General features: G+C 42.5%; 1 protein-coding gene across 2 annotated transcripts in view; it reads right to left on the bottom strand.

Moving 5' to 3' along the window:
- Positions 1–11,648, bottom strand: part of LOC106609111 (GRAM domain-containing protein 4) — a 75,750-nt gene extending 64,102 nt beyond the window's left edge. Inside the window, exons 1-2 of one of the 2 annotated variants that reach the window (XM_082977599.1) lie at positions 11,437–11,648; positions 464–680 (exon numbers count right to left, since the gene is read on the bottom strand). In XM_082977599.1, coding sequence (XP_082833725.1) covers positions 464–628 — 165 coding nt within the window. In that variant the 5' untranslated portion in view covers positions 629–680; positions 11,437–11,648. Of the gene's footprint in view, positions 1–463; positions 681–4,858; positions 5,211–11,436 lie in introns of those variants that run through there. The other variant, XM_014207533.3, reaches the window with a different exon arrangement.
- Between the last annotated feature and the right edge of the window lie 12,040 nt (positions 11,649–23,688).

The following is a 23,688-nucleotide window of genomic DNA, read 5'->3' on the forward strand; positions in this document are numbered from 1 at the left end:
AAAAAAAAACACAGACATTGTCCATTTTGCCTCAGTGGATCGAAGTTAACTTTTTCTGCCCATTCCCAAGAGCTTGGCAATTGGTGTGTAGGCTATGTCACGCTTAAAGTTAGGCCCTAAATCTTAGGCTTACACACTAATTCCATAGCGTAAACATTATGCAGGAAGAAAAAAAACCCTAATGTAGCCTATAGATCTAAATTGCACAAGAATTATAACAAAAAAAAAAAAAAAAATGGTATTGTTTTCTGTTGATTCAGCCAGAACTTCATCCACACAATATTTCAAAACCCGTTAGCAAACACTGACGTAGAGTTTCTCCAGACCACCTGATACGGCCTATAACTATGGCCCAGAGTTTTTCCTGGTCGGGTCCTGTTGAAAGGAAAAACTTCTGTCCCTGCTCATGGTCTCTCATTTGAGTCATTCTACTTAGTCACAGCTAAGTAGAATGAATACTTACAGGGTCTCCTAGTTCTTCCGTGTCTTGTGTCTTGAGTGAAGGCTTCGTCCTCAGCAGGATGTCATCGCTACATTCATTGTCGGATCCGTTGGGGGACTCTGCAAGATCCAGGAAGTCGTCTCGCTTCTGACCTCTGAACCTGATTTTGTCCAGCCGCTTTAGCATGTTCAACACCCCTCTCGTCGGCGGCTTTACCTTAGCATGGTGTACAGCAATCCTGAGAAGACAAAACAGAGAAGGGTCAAAGGTTCCCCTTTGAAAAGCAGTGAAAATGAAAGGGTGGGACAAATTTCTTTGCATCAGAAGTTGTTTTTTGTAAATAAGTACCTAAACACTACGGAACACAGATGCACAAGTTAAGACAATTGTTGAGTGTGGCCAATACAAGCCTTTTTTTTTTAAAATAAGATACATAAATAAACACCATACAGACACACTAACATATAGGCCAGCCAGGAGCCACAGCATCCTAATAATGTAGCAGATCACTCCATTTAAGATGTCATCTCTGCCCCAGTATCCAGTTAAAAAGACTACCACCTTTCATCATTGTGTTTGTCGTCTCTGTCCATGACTCAGACAGCCTACTGACAGAGACTACGTCCCAAATGGTGCCCTATATAGTGCACTTACTTTTGACCAGAGCTCTATAGGCCCTGCTCAAAAGTAGTGAGCTATGAAGGGAATAGGGTGCCATTTGGAACACAGCCATATAGATCTAGCGGTAGAGCCATCGAAGGCTCATCAGTGTGAGTCATCAGCCATCATCCAGGGCCACATCTCTTACTGCTTAGGAAATTATCACAACGAGGCGTGGAGCGAGATGGAGACAAGAGGCGATCACCCTCTCACTTCAAAACACTGTCACCAAACATATATGACTTAACGACTTGATTAATGTGAATCCTTGACTTAGATCTACACTCCCCTGCATATTTATTTAGGCAGTGAAGCTAAATTGGCTCTATAGCCTACTCCAGTATTTTGAATTTGAGATCAAATGTTTCATATGAGGCAACAGCAAAGAATGTCACATTTTATTTTAGGGTATTTTCATACATATCTGTTCTACCATTTAGAAATAAAAGCACTTTATGCATCTAGTCCCCCCATTTGAAGGGGTCATAATATCAAAACATGCTAATCTCTCACCATTACCAATAACAGGAGAAGTTAGCATTTTTATGCCTCCAACTTTCTCACTCTGTATCTAGCCCCCCCATTTGAAGGTATCATACATATTTGGACAACTTCACTTAGTGGATTACATTTTGTCAAAAGTTAGGTATTTTGTCCCATATTCCTGGCACGCAATGATTACATCAAGCGTGTGACTCTACAAACTTGGATGCATTTGCAGTTTGTTTTGGTTCGGATTATGTTGTGCCCAATAGAAATGAACGGTAAATAACGTAGAGACCGCTTATGCCTGGAGCCGGCCCCGCACACACACCTCCTGGGCTGTATTGAGGGGGGTGGAAAGGGGCTAGTGCAAACTTGGTCTGTGACACGATAGCTCACTCGCTCAAGGGATCCTGCCCCAAGGGATCCTTCACTCTAATGTAAAATGGTGGGCATCTGAGCAGACCAACAGGTGACACCATTAGAGCAGATCAACAGGGATGACACACATTGAGGCACAGGGCTTTATATAGGACTGTTCAGGCCATTTTCTGGCCAGGGGATTCTGATCCGGCTCTCAAGGTGGGCATCATCTAAGCTTGTTGTGTCCTCGTGTGCATCTCTAGAAGTCCTCTGCTCACCTCCATGGTCAGTGTGTCACTAAGTCCCTGCTAATGATGCTCAAGGTAGAAATTACCCCTAACAACAGATCTAGAATAAGATTACCCTTGCCCTAATCCTAACCATGCCCATTTAGGAGGTTGATTTACCTCTGACATTAGATCAGTCCTTAGGTAACATTCTCTAGTCAGATAATGACCCCATAGCTCACCACCATCAGCATAGCTTAGTGAAACACCTAGAGAGTTGCAGGAGCAAGGTGAGGTGAGAGGGTACCATAGGGTAAAGCTGTAATGTTGTTCAGAGAAGAGTGAGTTTTTCTTCAATGGGATATACCTAGAGAGATCTTAAGTACTGCTTAATTATATACACAGTCAAACATATACAAAGTTAAACTACACCGACTCAAGACTCACCCACACCTCAAATATTCAGGTGAATTGACACACAGTACTCGTGACTGCACATCAGTCTATACTCCTATGAGAGCCATTGCAATGGCAGCCATGAGTGCTGTCGTGTCTCACTTCAATGAGATTACCACCTCTGATGTGAATCTTCTGAATAAAAGAGAAGGGGCCACAGAGACTTGACTTGGCTCCGCTCCCCTCAATGCCTAGTGTGTTTGATTGAGCACTTTCTGAGAAAAGAACAGCATTCTAGGAACTGGATAGTCAATGGCATCGTTTAGTAGTGATGGAAGGCCCCACACTTGCATAGAAAATAGGACATTGTTGAATTCAACAAAGACATTAATCAGACATTGTTAGGTTTAGGGTGAGAGATAAATGGACAGATATTTCCGAGAATAATACAAACTAAAAACTCCCACCCGGAACCCTCTCCTGAAACCCCCATTGGCAAGTGCTTTACACCTCTCACACCCACCTGTAGGCATCACATTTATTTTAGGCACAGTCATCTCACAGGTTTTGTTTCACATGAAATACACCAAACCCCCTGTCAATGTCATTCCAAGTTGCAGACCCACTGAACCTGTAGTCTACATGTGATTGTTCATTCAGAGACTGAATTCTGAATTAATGTCAATTTTAGGCTAAATGTTTAAGTAAAGGAGTTGAGTGTTTGGTCATTTTTATTACACATTTTGGGGAAAAAGCCTGATTTCAGCAATTATTATTATTATTTAGAAAATACAACATAATATTGCTATAGTTTATCTGAGGACACCAGAAAGCTATTTGTGCTTCTTTCCTGGCCATGGGACTTTTGTCTGAATGGCCAAATCAGATTTTTTTATACCCTTGTGGTTTAGACTTATTTGGCATTTCTTGTTGCTTACTACCTACTCTATCAACAGTGGCAAGAACATGTGGTAGCTAATTAGCTTGTTAATGGTTTCCAAACAAATTAATGAATGTGATAACAAGCTAGGTAGCTGTATAGCTTTCTAACTAAGTTGACTGCCTTGACTAGCCAAAATTGACTTGTTTTGAAAGTTGGATGATCTTATCCTTTGAGGCTTTAAACGTGTTCTTACTGGGAAACATCCATGGCAGGCATTGTTTTCACCTTAGCTCACTACATAACTGCTGAGTGATAGGAAGCCTGAGCACCAACACCAATCAGCCTACACCACTGTACACACGCTTGCCATTATTATGACAACTAGCGTAGCCATGTTAGCAAATGACTGCTGTCTGAACACACACACACACACACACACACACACACACACACAAAATCCAATTAAGTCACTTGTCTATGGACAGTCAGTGTTACAAAACGGATTTGAAAAACAAAACTGATATGGGCATTAAGGCCTTCATTGTGTACAAGGCTTTATTGATTTCTCAGTTGCAGCCAACAGTATTTTTCAGTGACAACATGTTTCTGGCGGTCTTCTGTTACACACAGGTGTTCGGCGCATGCTAGATAGCTAATTAGCACAGGTGGTCCATGTCTTGTGTAAACACACACTGTAACATGGAGATATGGCCATGTGGGAACACTAACCCCAACCTTATAAAATGTGTGTATCAATTGAACATTGTTAATTAAAATTATTTTTTTCTGATATGAAAGATAAGGTCCTTCCAAAACCGTACCACAAGCGATGCGTGTTAATGTTCAGACAGAGCGTCGGGGTTCTTAACAAACCTTCCCCTTACACAAGTAATTGGACGAAGGCGTCTTCTGTAACGTAATGGAACTGAGTTATGATCAAAGGCTAAGGCACTGCGAGCTGTCATTCTTCGCAGCAAACAAAAAATAAAACAGCTGATAAGATGAGCCTAAAACACGGTGATAATTGACGGATTACGAAGGACCAGTGTTGTATGGCTTCACCGTACCCACGACGATTTGTAACAATGCGCGTGAGCAACAGTAGGTGTTGGCCCGTTGTAACAACGTAACAAGTCCGTTATGTTCGTCTTCGCTTCATTATTGAAACTATGGCGATGCAACGTTCATTTGTAAAACTTGAATTTACTTATCGTTCCTATTTCTCAATTAAAATTGTAATCTTCGTAAATGACAGGCTACGTACAGTAGCCCTTGCGCTCTATTAAATACATTAATTACCCAACTAAAAGACAGACGTTTACATAAACACCACACGCAAAGACTTGAGCTAGGCTACTTTACATGATATCATTTATATTTAAAAAAAAATACGTTTCTTCTTACCCAGCCCGTAAATCGTAGCAAAGTTTCATTAACACTGAGAATTGCCTTTGAATGTATCCAGTAGCGTCCACCTGCTCCAAACTGTTCAGATCCGCCAAGCCACAAGCTGTTCATTGAGCCTCAGCCCCGCCATCGCAATCCGCTCTTTTGTAAACCAAAGAAACGATTTACATCCCGCTGCAGCCTTGATTAGTTTTGCAGAAATGCCAGTTCCCCCGGAGAGATAATAGTATACGCGATTTCCGTCAGTACCGTTTGAAACCAGTCACTCTCTCTCTTAATTCCATAGCTCTTCCAAACCAGACCAGGGAATTCCGTCAATGTCAGCAGACTTCCTTTCTTAAAGGGGCCGTTTATGGAGTTTCAAAGTTATCAACAAGCCTTCGGTTTCTGTTATTGTACCGCCCACTCTGTATTCGTCTGCCTTCATAATGCCCATCAGCATCCTCTGTTGGATGACAATATTATAACAATGTAGGCCTACCAACAGTATTGCATGTGCACAGTTGATTTCATATATTATTAGGACAGTTCTTTCATGTAATACAGTTGATAAATAAATAATACATACATTGAACGAATTGACATTTGCACATATAAACATTTATATATAAAACAGCAATGAAACAATGTTTTAATGAAATAACCAAACAGTTGCCAAGTGTTTTTGAAATACAAACCTTTGCATGTTTCCACTCAGATGAGCAAGGTAGAAATCTAAACTTCCATCATCTACAGAAATGAGCTCCAAAACAATGTACAGTCATGGCCAAATGTTTTGAGAATGACACAAATATTAATTTCCACAAAGTTTGCTGCTTCAGTGAATTTAGATATTTTTGTCAGATGTTACTATGGAATACTGAAGTATAATTACAAGCATTTCATAAGTGTCAAAGGCTTTTATTGACAATTACATGAAGTTGATGCAAAGAGTCAATATTTGCAGTGTTGACCCTTCTTTTTCAAGACCTCTGCATCCGCCCTGGCATATTGTCAATTAACTTCTGGGCCACATCCTGACTGATGGCAGCCCATTCTTGCATAATCAATGCTTGGAGTTTGTCAGAATTTGTGGGTTTTTGTTTGTCCACCCGCCTCTTGAGGATTGACCACAAGTTCTCAATGGGATTTAGGTCTGGGGAGTTTCCTGGCCATGGACCCAAAATATCGATGTTTTGTTCCCTGAGCCACTTAGTTATCACTTTTGCCTTATGGCAAGGTGTGCCATCATGCTGGAAAAGGCATTGTTCGTCACCAAACTGTTCCTGGATGGTTGGGAGAAGTTGCTCTCAGAGGATGTGTTGGTAACATTCTTTATTCATGGCTGTGTTCTTAGGCAAAATTGTGAGTGAGCCCACTCCCTTGGCTGAGAAGCAACCTCACCCATGAATGGTCTCAGGATGCTTTACTGTTGGCATGACACAGGACTGATGGTAGCGCTCACCTTGTATTCTCCGGACAAGCTTTTTTCCGGATGCCCCAAACAATCGGAAAGGGGATTCATCAGAGAAAATGACTTTACCCTAGCCCCCAGTCCTCCCTGTACCTTTTGCAGAATATCAGTCTGTCCCTGATGTTTTTCCTGGAGAGAAGTGGCTTCTTTGCTGCCCTTCTTGACACCAGGCCATCCTCCAAAAGTCTTCGCCTCACTGTGCGTGCAGATGCACTCACACCTGCCTGCTGCCATTCCTGAGCAAGCTCTGTACTGGTGGTGCCCTGATCCCGCACGCGGAATCAACTTTAGGAGACAGTCCTGGCGCTTGCTGGACTTTCTTGGGCACCCTGAAGCCTTCTTCACAACAATTGAACCGCTCTCCTTGAAGTTCTTGATGATCCGATAAAAGGTTGATTTAGGTGCAATCTTACTGGCAGCAATATCCTTGCCTGTGAAGCCCTTTTTGTGCAAAGCAATGAGGACGGCACGTGTTTCCTTGCAGGTAACAATGGTTGACAGAGGAAGAACAATGATTCCAAGCACCACCCTCCTTTTGAAGCTTCCAGTCTGTTATTCGAACTCAATCAGCATGACAGAGTGATCTCCAGCCTTCTCCTCGTCAACACTCATACCTGTGTTAATGAGAGAATCACTGACATGATGTCAGCTGGTCCTTTTGTGGCAGGGCTGAAATGCAGTGGAAATGTTTTCTGGGTATTCAGTTCCTTTACGTGGCAAAGAGGGAATTCATCTGATCAATCTTCACAACATTCTGGAGTATATGCAAATTGCCATCATACAAACTGAAGCAGCAGAGTTTGTGAAAGTTAATATTTGTGTCATTCTCAAAACTTTTGGCCACGACTGTATAGTCCGTTTGTCCTGTTATGCAGTTGTCGCAAAAACTATTTTAGACTAGTCAACATGCATTTGACACCATACAATGGTCTCCTCCATACTCTCCAGCAGCTGATAGTCTGATACTGCTGTTGTTCCATCCTGGTCAGGGAATGACCCCTGACCCTTACACTACATCTCACTGGATTGGCTGTCTGAATAAAGTGAACTCTGCCCCCCGTGAAACCTAATGATGAGATTAAACACTGGGATGCAATCATAGAACCCTGTGTCTGTCTGTTGTCAGTCTGTTGTGAGACAAGGTCTGTGACTCAGTGATGAGACTGTTGACACAATACATGGCCAAAAGTACACTATATGACCAAAAGTATGTGGACACCTGCTCGTCAAACATCTCATTCCAAAATCATGAGCATTAATATGGAGTTGGTCCCCCCTTTGCTGCTATAACAGCCTCCACTCTTCTGGGAAGGCTTTTCACTAGATGTTGTAACATTGCTGTAGGGACTTGCTTCCATTCAGCCACAAGAGCATTAGATAGGTCGGACACTGATGTTGAGCGATTAGGCCTGGCTTGCAGTGGGCGTTCCAATTAATCTCAAAGGTGTTCGATTGGGTTGAGGTCAGGCTCTGTGCAGGCCAATCAAGTTCTTCCACACCGATCTCAACAAACAATTTCTGTATTGACCTTGCTTTGTGCATGGGGGGCATTATCATGCTGAAACAGGAAAGGGCCTTTTCCAAACTGTTGCCACAAAGTTGGAAGCACAGAATCGTCTAGAATGTAATCGTATGCTGTAACGTTAACATTTCTCTTCACTGGAACTAAGGGGCCTAGCCCAAACCATGAAAAAGAGCCCCAGATCATTATTCATCATCACCAAACTACAGTTGGCACTACGCATTGGGGCAGGTAGCATTCTCCTGGCATCTGCCAAACCCAGATTCGTCCGTTGGATTGCCAGATGGTGAAGTGCAGAGAACGCATTTCCACTGCTCCAGAGTCCAATGGTGGTGAGCTATACACCACTCCAGCCGATGCTTGGCATTACGCGTGGTGATCTTTGGCTTGTGGCCGGCGGCTCGGCCATCGACACCATTTCATGAAGCTCCCAACGAACAGTTCTTGTGCTGACAATCGGCAATCACATTCTGTGAGCTTCTGTGGCCTACCACTATGCGGCCTAGCCGTTGTTGCTCCTAGACATTTTCCCTTCACAGTAACAGCACTCACAGTTGACCGGGGCAGCTGTAGCAGGGCAGAAATTTGACGAACTGACTTGTTAGAAAGGTGGCATCTTATGACAGTGCCACGTTGAAAGTCACTGAGCTCTTCAGTAAGGCCCTTCTACTGCCAATGTTTGTCTATGGCGATTAATTCGCTGTGTGCTTGATTTCATACACCTGTCAGCAACGAGTGTGGCTGAAAAAGCTGAATTCACTAATTTGAAAGGGGTGTCCACATACTTTTGTATATATAGTGTACACCCCTTCAGTAGGCCTATAGACTTACACTGAGGCACGTTCAGCAGGATGCAATGTTTTGGAACGTTCAGATTGTTCTACATAGCATATTACTAACATGCCTCTCTGACATGTATACTGAACAAAGATATAAACGCAACATGCAAGAATTTTAACAATTTTACTGCGTTCCAGATCATATAAGGAAATCAGTCTATTGAAATAAATAAATTAGGCCCTAATCTATGGATTTCACATGACTGGGCAGGGACGCAGCCTTTGGTGGGCCTGGGAGGGCGTAGGCCTACCCACTGGGGAGCCAGGCTCAGCCCAGTTTTTCATTTGTTTTCCCACAAAAGGGCTTTATTACAGACAGAAATACTCCTCAATTTCATCAGCTGTCCGGGTGGCTGGTCTCAGACGATCCTGCAGATGAAGAATCCAGATGTGGAGGTCCTGGGCTGGCGTGGTTACACGTGGTCTGCGGTTGTAAGGCCAGTTGGACATACTGACAAATTCTCTAAAATGCTTTTGGAGGTGGCTTATGGTGGAGAAATTAACATAAAATTCTCTGGCAACAGTTCTTGTGAACATTCCTGCAGTCAGCATGCCAATTACACGCTCCCTTAAAACTTGAGACATCTGTAACATTGTGTTGTGTGACAAAACTGCACATTTTAGAATGGCCTTTTATTGTCCCCAGCACAAGTGTCACGGGTGTCGTAGGGTAGAGACCAAGACGCAGCGGGAAAATGTACACTCATCTTCTTTTTATTAGGTGAAGAAGGAAAAACACATAAACAAAACGAAACGAACTTGACAGTCTCATCAGGCAAACAGCTAAACAAGAACAATCTCCCACAAAAACCCATGAAAAATAAACTCCTAATTATAGGACCCTCAATCAGAGGCAACAATAACCAGCTGCCTCCAATTGAAGGTCCAACCCCAATTAACTAAACATAGAAATACAAAAGACTAGATAGAACATAGAAAATATACTAACATAGAACAATGACTAACAAACCCCGGACTAATAAATCAAATACCCCTCTACCTAAACACATACACAAAACACACCCTGAACCACATAAAACAAACACCCCCTGCCACATCCTGATCAAACTACAATACCAAATAACCCCTATACTGGTCAGGACGTGACAACAAGATGTACCTGTGCAATGATCATGCTGTTTAATCAGCTTCTTGATTTGCCACACCTGTCAGGTGGATAGATTATCTTGGCAAAGGATAAATACTCAGTAACAGGGATGTAACAAATTTGTGCATAACATTTGGGAGAAATAAGCTTTTTGTGCATATGGAACATTTCTGGGATCTTTTATTTCAGCTTATATAACATGGGACAAACACTTTACATGTTGCGTTTATATTTTTGTTCAGTATAGAATAAGGAATCACATCAGCCCTATTCATGGCATATCTATCTGCAACGTTCGACAATGTTTGTCTACTGAACGTGGCCCTGGTTTGAGTCAGTCAAGTGGACCAAGAAATGTGTTGGCCCAGTCTAAAACCAGCCTCCTTCTGTCGCTTGTCTGTCCTGTAAACCTAGATCTGAGAATGGAGGGCTAGGTGGAGCTGCTGTAATATTAATGATATGGCTTACATCCATCCGATCCTTTCAAGCCAAGAAAGTGTTTAGGAAAAGAGTGTTTGATTTTGGATTCGGCGGAAGTCTGGTCTCCACCTCTCTCTTCCTACCCTCTCTCTCTCTCTCTCTCTCTCTCTCTCTCTCTCTCTCTCCTTCTCACTCTCTCCCTCTCTTTTAATGTTCTCCACTAGGTAGTGGTCACTTAACAAACATGAAACAGATAGACCCCACTAAAATGTCACTGAGCCGTTAGTCATTGCACTGTATGAGCAAAGCAAACACTGCTTTGCATTACAAGCATCATACAGTATAACCAGTCATATAAAATGCCAAGTCATCCTCTCAAAACACTATCTTATATTGTTAAGTAATACAGCAGTATGCAAGATTAAGTGGAAAATTCAGATCAAGACTTAAAGACTTCAATCACCACTGTGCATATGAATTGTGTTACGTAAATCCGCTGAGACCATGTTTTAGGTAATTCAATTACCGTCTTACGAAATTGTAATACATTTTATTTGACACAGTATCGCAGTATTATGACAACATAAAATCCTGATCCCAAATTTCTCATTGGACATGTTACAATAGCAGGAGGTATGTTTTGTGGAAACTAAATGGTTTTATACCATGGTTTTACAGTATGTAATCCCTACACTATTTCTAGCCTAAACACAACCATCACTCTAGCCTCTCTCTCTCGATGTCCCATAACAGAGTTGTGGGGCTGAAGCGCCCAAATCCTCCCTCCATGTTATTAATAAAAGTCCTAATCCCAATTGAGTGTTTTCTAGAGCGTTCATTGCACATGTTATCTTCTTATGCAATCACAACTACCACACTGAGTCAATTACAGAACAGCTTGGAGGGGTTGGTGCTGCTTTAATGATGTAAACACACAATTGTATGAGGGGAAATGAGATTAGACATTTTGTAAGAAATAGAACGGAGATCAAATATGAATTGATATACAAGTCTATGATGGAAAAAGTGACATTTAGTTTCAATCGTTTTTGTAAAATAACTTTATTAATTGAATTTTAATTCACTTTCTGAAATTATGGACCTGAACTTAAAGTGACCCCAGCGGTTGATAATTATATTTGATATCCTATTTCTATATAAGATGAGTTTACATTCATTTTTCACATTGTGAATTTTACAAAAATTCTAATTGTGCGTTTGGTGTAGGCTTACCTTGGCCTGACATTTTTGATAGTTGTGTAATTCTCTCTCCGACATGTTGAGAATTCCCTGTCAAGAGGAGAGACACGGAATCCTCGCTAGCTTAGATAGCCTGTAGCCTCAAATGGAGGATGCTAACAAACGTTTTCAATGCTGCAGGAGCTGTGTTTATTTTGCTTTATTCCGGGACAACGTGGACCGTCCGGACTTTCAACGTAGCAACTGTTTGCTTGCAGAGGACTACAGGGGCAAAGTGGCTACTCTTAGCAAATTTACACAAGCTACTGGGGATTCCACGCCCCCGAGTAGCCAAATCAAATCAAATCACATTTATTTGTCACATACACATGGTTAGCAGGTGTTAATGCAAGTGTAGCGAAATGCTTGTGCTTCTAGTTCCGACCATGCAGTAATGTCTAACAAGTAATCTACCAATTCCACAACAACTACCTTGTACACACAAGTGTAAAGGAATGAATACGAATATGTACATATAAATATAGAAATGAGTGATGGCCGAACGGCATAGGCAAGATGTAATAGATGGTATGGAGTACAGTATATACATATGAGATGAGTATTGTAGGGTATGAAAACATATAAAGCAGCATTGTTTAAAGTGGCTAGTGATACATTACATCAGGATGGCAAGATGCAGTAGATGGTATAGAGTACAGTATATACATATGAGATGAGTAATATAGGTTATGAAAACATTAAATAAAGTGGCATTGTTTAAAGTGGCTAGTGATACATCTAATTACATCAAGATGGCAAGATGCAGTAGATGGTATGGTGTACAGTATATACATATGAGATGAATAATGTAGGTTATGTAAACATTATCTAATATAAATAATATAAAGTGGCAAGTGATAAATTGATTACATCAATTTTCCCATTATTAAAGTGGCTTGAGTTGAGTCAGTATGTTGGCAGCAGCCACTCAATGTTAGTGATGGCTGTTTAACAGTCGGATGGCCTTGAGATAGAAGCTGTTTTTCAGTCTCTCGGTTCCAGCTTTGATGCACCTGTACTGACCTCGCCTTCTGGATGTTAGCGGGGTGAACAGGCAGTGGCTTGGGTGGTTGCTGTCCTTGATGATCGTTTTGGCATTCCTGTGACATCGGGTGGTGTAGGTGTCCTGGAGGGCAGGTAGTTTTCACCCGGTGATGCGTTGTGCAGACCTCACTACCCTCTGGAGAGCCTTCCGGTTATTGGCGGAGCAGCTGCGTGACCAGGCGGTGATACAGCCCGACAGGATGCTCTCGATTGTGCATCTGTAAAAGTTTGTGTGTTTTTGGTGACAAGCCGAATTTCTTCAGCCTCCTGAGGTTGAAGAGGCGCTGCTGCGCCTTCTTCACCACGCTGTCTGTGTGGGTGGACCATTTCAGTTTGTCCGTGATGTGTACGCCGAGGAACTTAAAGCTCTCCACCCACTCCACTACTGTCCCGTCAATGTAGATAGGGGGCTGCTCCCTCTGCTGTTTCCTGAAGTCCACGATGATCTCTTTTGTTTTGTTGACATTGAGTGCGAGGTTATTTTCCTGAGACCACACTCCGAGGGCCCTCACCTCCTCCTTGTAGGCCGTCTCGTCGTTGTTGGTAATCAAGCCTACCACTGTAGTGTCGTCTGCAAACTTGATGATTGAGTTGGATGCGTGCATGGCCACACAGTCGTGGGTGAACAGGGAGTACAGAAGAGGGTTGAGAACGCACCCTTGTGGGGACCCAGTGTTGAGGATCAGCGGGGTGGAGATGTTGTTACCTACCCTCACCACCTGGGGGCGGCCCGTCAGGAAGTCCAGGACCCAGTTGCACAGAGCGGGGTCGAGACCCAGGGTCTGCCATCAATCCACGGTTTCTGCTTGGGGAATGTTTCAATAGACGCTGTTGGTACGACATCACCGATGCACTTGTTAATGAACTCGCACACCGAGTCAGCGTATTCGTCAATGTTGTTGTTTGCAGCAATGCGGAACATATCCCAGTCCACGTGATCAAAGCAATCTTGAAGCGTGGAATCCGATTGGTCGGACCAGCGTTGAACAGACCTGAGGGCGGGAGCTTCCTGTTTTAGCTTCTGTCTATAGGCTGGGAGCAACAAAATTGAGTTGTGGTCAGCTTTTCCAAAGGGAGGGCGGGGGAGGGCCTTATATGCGTCGCAGAAGTTAGAATAACAGTGGTCAAGGGTTTTGTCCGCCCTGGTAGCACAACCGATATGCTGATAGAATTTGGGGAGCCTTGTTTTCAGGTTAGCCTTGGTAAAATCCCCGGCTACAATAAATGCAGCCTCAGGATATGTCGTTTCCAGTTTACATAGAGTCCAATAAAGTTCTTTCAGGGCCATCGATGTGTCTGCTTGGGGGGGGATATACACGGCTGTGATTATAATCGAAGAGAATTCTCTTGGTAGATAATGCGGTCGGCATTTGATAGTGAGGAATTCTAAGTCAGGTGAGCAAAATGACTTGAGTTCCTGTATGTTGTTATGATCACACCACGTCTCGTTAATCATAAGGCATACACCTCCATCCTTCTTCTTACCAGAGAGATGCTTGTTTCTGTCGGCGCGATGCGTGAAGAAACCAGGTGGCTGTACCGACTCAGATAGCGTGTCTCGAGTGATGCCATGTTTCCGTGAAACAAAGAACGTTACAGTCTCGGATGTCTCTCTGAAATGCTACCCTTGCTCGGATTTTGTCTACCTTGTTGTCAAGAGACAGGACATTGTCGAGTAGTATGCTCGGGACCGGTACGCGATGTGCCCGTCTACGGAGCCTGACCAAAAGACCGCTCCATCTGCCCCTTCTTCTGCGGCGCCGTTGTTTTGGCTCGCCGGCTGGGATCCGATCCTTTGTCCTGGGTGGTGGGCCAAACAGAGGATTCCCATCGGGAAAGTCGTATTTCTGGTCGTAATGTTGGTGAGTTGACGTTGCTCTTATATCCAATAGTTCCTCCCGACTGTATGTAGTAAAACCTAAGATTACATGGGGTAACAATGTAAGAAATAACACATAAAAAAGCTAAATACTGCATAGTTTCCTAGGAATGCGAAGCGAGGCGACCATCTTTGTCGGCACCGGAAGTAGCCGGATGATGCCATGGTCTGTTGGAAGTGTCGCCGCCATGTTGGCTCTCCACACGAGACTGGTCGGTACTCTGCATGGATCCCATCCCCGAAGGGGTCTCCCCCTTCCCTGGAGAATGGCGTTAGGAGGATGCTCCTGGATGACTTGGTGGATGTTCATGTTCTCGATCCTACCAACCAACCATGAAAATATCACTCACCGTGGAAGTCGAAAACAGCAAACTCTGGCAATGGGGGCCTCCTTGGCAAAGGTAAGCCTGGACCGGGCACAGAGTGGAAACAGCTTCGCCGCCCTTGATCCTGAGTTTCTGGCGCCTTCTTCCCTGGGGGCTTCCGATTCGAGATCGGATCCTGAGGTACCTGCTCCTTCGTCCTCTGTTCTGTCTCCCTCTCCGGTGGCTTTCTAGCTCGGGTTCAGATCCTCAGAGCTCCCCACCTCATCGGACTGTGAGGCTAGCTAAGATACCGGCCCATTCATCATCCATAATGGATACTACAGCTGGCTCGGGTCCATCGGTCACAACAACCCTTCGGTCCTCGAAGGGGTTTGCGGAACCACTCGAGGCGAAAGAACGGACGTACCTCCTCAGCCATTGTACCAGCTGTCGTCATCGGCAGCTCTATGGTAAGAAACATCTCAGTTCACGGGGTAAAAACCCTGTGCTATCCTGGAGTACGGAACATTAAAAGGCTGCTTCTGACATTTCTACGACAACTGCCGGGAGCTGACACTGTTATAGTCCATGTGGGGTCGAATTACATTAGGAGGGCTAGTTCGGAACTGCTGAAAATGTATTTTAAATAACTGATTATAGCTCTGAAAGATTCCAAAAAGCAGACAATTATTTCAGGTCCGGTTCCATCGTTGGTCTGTGGGTGTGAAAGACTCAGCAGGCTACTGGCATTACACATCTGGCTAAAATATTACTGTAGCTCTGTTGGAATAACTTTTATAGATAACTTAGACACCTTCTGGAAACAGACGATGCTCTACAGGAATGACAGAGTGCATCCAAATAATCTTGACTCCTGGACTCTGTCCACGCATTTTAAGGCTGCATTGAGACAATGATTTATCAGATCAGATAATCCCTACCACTGTCGCTGAGTTGTCTTAATGCTGCAGCAAATGTACATTATCCCAGGGGCATTGGCAGTCACAATGTAAGTAACCTAATTTATGTCCCTCTAACACCCCTGAATGCCTTGATCCCCAGCTGTTTTACACAGTAATCATGTGCCTATGAACCAGAGTTATACTGTAACCACTGAGGCGGTGTGCTCTAGTAGGAAGTCCACTGTATGCAGCTCACCCTGCATTATCAGCTCAAACATAAATAACATTGTCATGTCTACTTCTGATAAGCTTCCCGGTAAAGCAATTAAAACAATAAAGAGTCCCATAAAAGTGCTAAAAATAGTCCACATTAACATATGAAGCTTAAGAAACAAGGTTTATGAACTCAATAACTTGCTAGTAAGAGATGACATTCATATACTGACTATCTCTGAAACTCACTTAGATAATACACTATATATACAAACGAATGTGGACACCCCTTCAAATTAGTGGATTTGGCTATTTCAGCCACACCCGTTGCTGACAGGTGCATAAAATCGATCGCACAGCCGTGCAATCTCCATAGACAAACATTGGCAGTAGAATGCCTTATTGCCACCTTTCCAACAAAATTCTACCCTGCAACAGCTGCCCCGGTCAACTTTAAGTGCTGTTATTGTGAAGTGGAAACATCCTAGGTGCAACAACAGCTCAGCTGCGAAGTGGTGGGCCACACAAGCTTACAGAACAGAACTGCTGAGTGCTGAAGCACATAGTGCGTAAGAATCGTCTGTCCTGTTACAACACTCGCTACCGAGTTCCAAACTGCCTCTGGAAGCAACGCCAGCACAAGAACTGTTCGTCGAGCTTCATGAAATTGGTTTCCATGGCCGAGCTGCCGCACACAAGCCTAAGATCATCATGTGCAATGTCATGCATCGGCTGGAGTGGTGTAAAGCTCGCTACCATTGGACTCTGGAGCAGTGGAAACACGTTCTCTGGAGTGATGAATCACACTTCACCATCTGGAAGAACGACAGACGAATCTGGTTTTGGTGAATGCCAGGAGAACGCAACCTGCCCAAATGCATGGTGCCAACTGGAAAGTTTAGTGGAGGAGGAATAATGGTCTGGGGCTCTTTTTCATGGTTCGGGCTAGGCCCCTTAGTTCCAGTGAAGGGAAATCTTAACACTACAGCATACAATGATATTCTAGATGATTCTGTGCTTCCTGCTTTGTGGCAACAGTTTGGAGAAGGCCCTTTCCTGTTTCAGCATGACAATTCCTCCATCCACAAAGCGAGGTCAATACAGAAATCGTTTGTTGAGATTGGTGTGGAGAACTTGACTGGCCTGGACAGAGCCCTGACCTCAACCACATCAAACACCTTTGGGATGAATTGGAATGCCGGTTGCGAGGCAGGCCTAATTGCCCAACATCATTGCCCGACCTCACAAATGCTCTTGTGAACTCCATATTAATGCCCATGATTTTCAAATGAGAGTGCAGGTGTCCACATACTTTGGTAATCTAGTGTAACTGCCTTAATGTTGCTGGACCCCAGGAAGAGTAGGGGATCCTTAATAAATACAAATACATTGTAAGATGTCAAGAGGCTGGTGTGCAGAGATGGTTGAGTTTAGAGCAGGGGTGTCTAACGCCGCATTCGGTATTCAACGAGGTCAAACCAGCTTCCCCCTGAAGCTAGGACAGCAGAGTCCCTGCCTATCTTCTAAAAACACCCGAAACCCTACCTCTTCAAAGTGTATCTTAAATATTACCCCCCCCCCCAAAAAAAAAGAATAATAACCAACACAGTTGCACTGACTGTCTGTCTTAATTTCGGTGATTATTAGAGAGCTGGATACAGTGAGGAAGCTGTATAAATGCAGATCCATTCTAGACAGTTTCGATTTGGTGTTAGTCATTTTCATGTTTTTTTTTTTTTACTCAAACCACCTGGGGGCCGGATTTGGTCCTCCTCGCATATGTTTGACACCCCTCGCTTAGAGGCAGAGGAAATGAAAGGAGAAAGAGGTGGCTTTTTTTTACTTTAGTGACACTAAGTGGGCTCCCAAGTGGCACAGCGGTCTAAGGCACTGCATCACAGTGTTAGAGGCATCACTACAGACCCTGGTTCGATCCTGGACTGTATCACAACTGGCCGTGATTGGGAGTCCCATAGGGCGGGGCACAATTAGCCCAGCGTCGTTTGGGTTTGGCCGGGGTAGGCCGTCATTGTAAATAAGAATTTGTTCTTAACTGACTTGACAGTGAAATTAAAAAATGTCCCTCCTAAAAGGGAGCCCTTAGTCCAGATTTAATACAATTAGAGCATATGACAAGGTATTCAATCAGGGCCCCTACCCATCAGCCCTGGTATCCACTGTGGCAGGGCAGGTGAGATTAATGTATCTGCAATATAATATGCCTGTTGTGATACTATTTTACAACCAATAGATGGCGGTATAGGATTCTTTTCATGGACTTTTTTGAGCCAACATATTGGACAGTTTTCTGAAGTCTGTGAATCTGCTGTATGGCACTTTCTTCCAGTGGTGCCAACATGTGCCCGCCCACAGGAAAATGAATTATTAAAGTGATAGCCATTCTTTCAGTGAAATACGGAACAATTCCGTATTTTGTCAAACGGGTGGCAACCCTAAGTCTAAATATTGCTGTTACGTTGCACAACCTTCAATGTTATGTCATAATTGTGTAAAATTCTGGCAAATTAATTACGGTCTTTGTTAGGAAGAAACACAGTTCGCATCTAGCCAGGTGGCCCAAACTGTTAATACCCTGACTCTGCTTGCACTGAACGCAAAAGAAGTGACACAATTTCCCTAGTTAATATTTCCTGCTAAGATGCATTTATTTTAACTAAATATGTAGGTTTAAAAATATATATACTTTTGTGTATTGATTTTAAGAAAGGCATTGATGTTTATGGTTAGGTACATTTGTGCAACGAATGTGCTTTTTTCGCGAATGTGCTTTTGTTATATCATCACCCGTTTGGCAAAGTTGAAGTAGGCTGTGATTCGATGATAAAAGAACAGGCACCGCATTGATTATATGCAACGCAGGACAAGCTAGTTAACCTAGTAATATCATCAACCATGTGTAGTTAACTAGTGATTATGTGAAGATTGATTGTTTTTTATAAGATAAATTTAATGCTAGCCAGAAACTTACCTTGGCTCATTGCAGCCACAAGGTCCTTTTGATGCTGTACTCGCGTAACAGGTGGTCAGCCAGCCACGCAGTTTCCTCATGGATTGCAATGTAATCGGCCGTAATCGGCATCCAAAAAGGCAGATTACCGATTAATCGTTCGACCTCTAGTTGACAGTGACCTTGATGTCAGCATCCATGTTTCTCCTGTCTGTCCACTAGTACATTTTCTTTGGCGTTCGCTCTTTTTCCATGTTTGACACAAGGACGAAAGAGACCACTTATAATAGAACAGGTTACCTTCAGAAAGTATTCACACTCCCTTCACTTTTTCCACATTTTGTTGTGTTACAAACTGGGATTAAAATTGATTTCATTGACATTTTTTGTCAACAATCTACACAAAATACTTTTTATTTATTTTTATTAATGGGAAATTAACACTAATACTGCATATTTTGATGAGATAAGTATTCAACCCCCTGAATCAATACATGTTAGAATCACCTTTGGCAGCAATTACAGCTGTGAGTCTTCCTGGGTAAGTCTCTATTACACAAGTGGATTGTACAATATTTAAACATTATTCTTAAAAAATGTATTTAAGCTCTGTCAGGTTGGTTGTTGATCATTGCTAGCAAGCCATTTTCAAGTTTTGCCATAGATGTTCAAGCCAATGTAAGTCAAAACGGTTATTAAGCCACTCAGGAACATTCAATGTCATCTTGGTAAGCAACTCCAGTGTGCTGTAGATTTGGCCTTGGGTTTGGCCTTAGATTTGGCCTTGGGTTTGGCCTTGGGATTTGGCCTTGGGTTTTAGGTAATTGTCCTGCTGAAAGGTGAATTTGTCCCCCATTGTCTGTCGGAAAGCAGACTGAACCACGTTTTCCTCTAGGATTTTGCCTGTTCTTAGCTCTATTCCATTTATTTTTATCCTAAAAAACTCCCTAGTCCTTGCTGATGACAACCATACCCATAACATGGCCCTTGAATGTTTTGGTACACCTACTGGAGAGCTCTTCTTTGTCTACACCCATTCAGCATCGTTCACATCCTCTTAAGCCTTAGCCACACCCACCTCTTTAAGAATTCACATGTGAGGCTAGGTAGCTAGACAGAGGAAGGTAGTGTAGTAAACAACAAAAGACTTCAAGAGTAAAAGTGGTGATAGTAGCAAAAATACACTTTATCTAGTTAAATAAATGACCGTTATCACCCCCAACAAGGTTCAATGTTAGCTAGCTAGCTAACATTAGGCTATCACTAGCAATGCAAATGGGTTTCGGAAATATGAATAATATTACCACACAGATCATACATGTAGTGTTAGCTAGCAAGCCAGCTAGCTAACAGTACACTTAAACTTGCAATGAAAACAACTTTACAAGCATACCCATAACATGATGCGGCCACCACCATGCTTGAAAATCTGAAGAGTGGCAGGTACTCAGTGATGTGTTGTGTTGGATTTGCTCTAAACATAATGCTTTGTATTGAGGACAAAAAGTTAATTTCTTTGCCAAGAATCACTGCAGTGCCTTAATGCAAACATGATGCATGTTTTAGAATATTTTTTATTCTGTACAAGCTTCCTTCTGTCAGGTGCATTTGTTAAATTCCTCCAGTGTGTCTGAGTGCGCTCTGGGTCATTCGTAAATTCAGAGCGGTGTCAGAATGCACACTGGATGCTCTGGCCGAGGAGAAAGGTTGATCTGAGTGTTCTGACCTTACAATGGCAGTCAAGCACCCAAGCTAACTGGCTAATTGACACATCTCATTTGTTAAACTCTATAGATGTTGTAAGGCTCTATACTTTCAGTGTAACGTCGTTAACTGGGCTGTACTTGCAGGTTATCAATCTTCAGTAGTGGTTATAGATTAAGGTTCTGTCTTCTATGTCAGTAGGGGCTGACTGGAAGGTTCTGTACCTTTTAGTAGGGGGGTCATTTGAAATGCCAATATACATGATTTCAGATGTTTATTCTCTATTCCAATGCTGCTCAAAGGGAGAACACTCACCTGGTGGATTTTAAATGGCTTTTCAGAGGTACGAGCACTGGAGAATGTATGTAACCAAGTTGCTTAAAGTAGAGAGCATTCACAAGAACCAGTCTGGTCATTTCGTTGACATTTCCTGGTTTAACAAGATTTTATTTTATCTGTGGACAAACAATTCAAATGTACAGTTGAAGTCAGAAGTTTACATACACCTAGGTTGGAATCATTAAAACCAGTTTTTCAACCAATCCACTAATTTCTTGTTAACAAACTAAAGTTTTGGCAAGTCGGTTAGAACATCGACTGTGTGCGTGACACAAGTTATGTTTCTAACAATTGTTTACAGACAGATTATTTCACTTATAATTCAGTGTATCACATTCCAGTGGGTCAGAAGTTTACATACACTAAGTTGACTGTGCCTTTAAACAGCTTGGAAAATTCCAGAAAATTATGTCATGGCTTTAGAAGCTTCTGATAGGCTAATTGACATAATTTGAGTCAATTGGAGGTGTACCTCTACCTTGAAACTCAGTGCCTCTTTGCTTGACATCATGGGAAAATCAAAAGAAATCAACCAAGACCTCAGAAAAAAATATTGTAGACCTCCACAAGTCTGGTTCATCCTTGGGAGCAATTTCCAAATGCCTGAAGGTACCACATTCATCTGTACACACAATAGTACGCAAGTATAAATACCATGGGACCACGCAGCCGTCATACCCCTCAGGAAGGAGACGTGTTCTGTCCCCTAGAGATTAGCGTATTTTGGTGCAAAAAGTGCAAATCAATCCCAGAACAACAGCAAAGGACCTTGTGAAGATGCTGGAGGAAACAGGTACAAAAGTATCTATATCCACAGTAAAACGAGTCCTATATCAACATAACCTGAAAGGCTGCTCAGCAAGGAAGAAGCCACTGCTCCAAAACCGCCATAAAAAAGCCAGACTACGGTTTGCAACTGCACATGGGGACAAAGATCATACTTTTTGGAGAAATGTTCTCTGGTCTGATGAAACAAAAATAGAACTGTTTGGCCATAATGACCATCGTTATGTTTGGAGGAAAAAGGGGGATGTTTGCAAGCCGAAGAACACTATCCCAACCGTGAAGCATGGGGGTGACAGCATCATGTTGTGGGGGTTCATTGCTGCAAGAGGGTCTGGTGCACTTCACAAGGTAGATGGCATCATGAGGTAGGAAAATTATGTGAATATATTGAAGCAACATCTCCAGACATCAGTCAGGAAGTTAAAGCTTGGTCGCAAATGGGTCTTCCAAATGGACAATGACCCCAAGCAGACTTTCAAATTTGTGGCAAAATGGAAAAAGGACAACAAAGTCAAGGTATTGGGAGTGGCCATCACAAAGCCCTGACCTCAATTCCATAGAAAATATGTGGGCAGAACTGAAAAAGCGTGTAAGAGCAAGGAGGCCTACAAACCTTACTTAGTTACACCAGCTCTTTCAGGAGGAATGGGCCAAAATTCACCCAACTTATTGTGGGAAGCTTGTGGGAGGCTACCCAAAACGTTTGACCCAAGTTAAACAATTTAAAGGCAATGCTACCAAATACTAATTGAGTGTATGTAAACTTCTGACCCACTGGGAATGTGATGAAAGAAATAAAATCTGAAATAAGTCATTCTCTCTACTATTATTCTGACATTTCACATTCTTAAAATAAAGTGGTGATCCTAACTGACCTAAAACAAGGAATTTGTACTGGGATTAAATGTCAGGAATTGTGAAGAACTGAGTTTAAGTATTTGGCTAATGTGTATGTAAACTTCCGACTTCAACTGTAGAACCACTCCACAGCAGGAAAATTACCTCCAGATTAAAAGGTGAATACTTCTTGATGTGTGCTTTATACTGGCCAATTTCACCATTGAATGTTGATGATAAAGTATTTCTAAAATCTTCCTTTGTGTTTGTGTACCAGTTTCATTGGAGGAAAAGAGTCTCATTTGGCCCCCAGGTGGACCATGGCCAGAGCTGAACTGATGCTCATGGGAGAGAAGCAGATGTTCTTACTGGAGTTGGATTGGCCAAGTGTGCGAAGAAAGTCCAAGGCGAACGCTGTGTTTGAGCTTCCAGAGGTGGAAAAAGTACCCAATTGTCATACTTGAGTAAAAGTATAGATACCTTAATAGAAAGTTACTCAAGTAAAAGTCACCCAGTAAAATACTACTTCAGTAAAAGTCCAGAAATATTTGGTTCTAAATATACTTAAGTATACTGCTCAAATAAAAGTATAATTCCTTATTTCAAGCAAAGCAGATGGCATTATTTTCTTGTTTTTAAAATGTATGGATAGCCAGGGGCACACTCCAACACTCAGACATCATTTACAAAATATGCATTTGTGTTTAGTGAGTCTGCCAGATCAGAGGCAGAAGGGATGACCATGTGTTGTCTTGATAAGTCCGTGAATTGGAGAATTTTCCTGTCCTGCTAAGCATTTAAAATCTAACTTTTGGGTGTCAGGTAAAAAGTACATTATTTTCTTTAGGAATGTAAGTGAAGTAAAAGTTGTCAAAAATATAAATAGTAAAGTACAAATACCCAAAAAAATGACTTAAGTGGTACTTTAAGTATTTTTACTTCAGTACTTTACACCACTGTGCACTACTGACAGTGGTCATGGCTGACTGGTGTTCCTACAAAGAATGAGTGTACGAAATGACAAGTATGATGGTAAGGCAAAGGCAGAAAAGAGCCGTCATTGATGGTTTGAATTAGTATTTAGGGTGAATACTGAACTGAGACACGCAGGACATTCTACAGAATTAAAAACCGAATTCAAATTGAAATAAAATTACAAATTTGGCTAAAAGTAATTGAATGTGTCAATAAACCAATTGCACTTTATGGCAGCGAGGAGTGGTATTCCACTTGATAAACAAGATTTCACCCAATGGAACAAATACCCCA

The sequence above is a fragment of the Salmo salar genome, chromosome 07 (assembly GCF_965601325.2).
Source record: "Salmo salar chromosome 07, fSalSal1, whole genome shotgun sequence".
NCBI classification, from domain to species: Eukaryota; Metazoa; Chordata; class Actinopteri; order Salmoniformes; family Salmonidae; genus Salmo; species Salmo salar.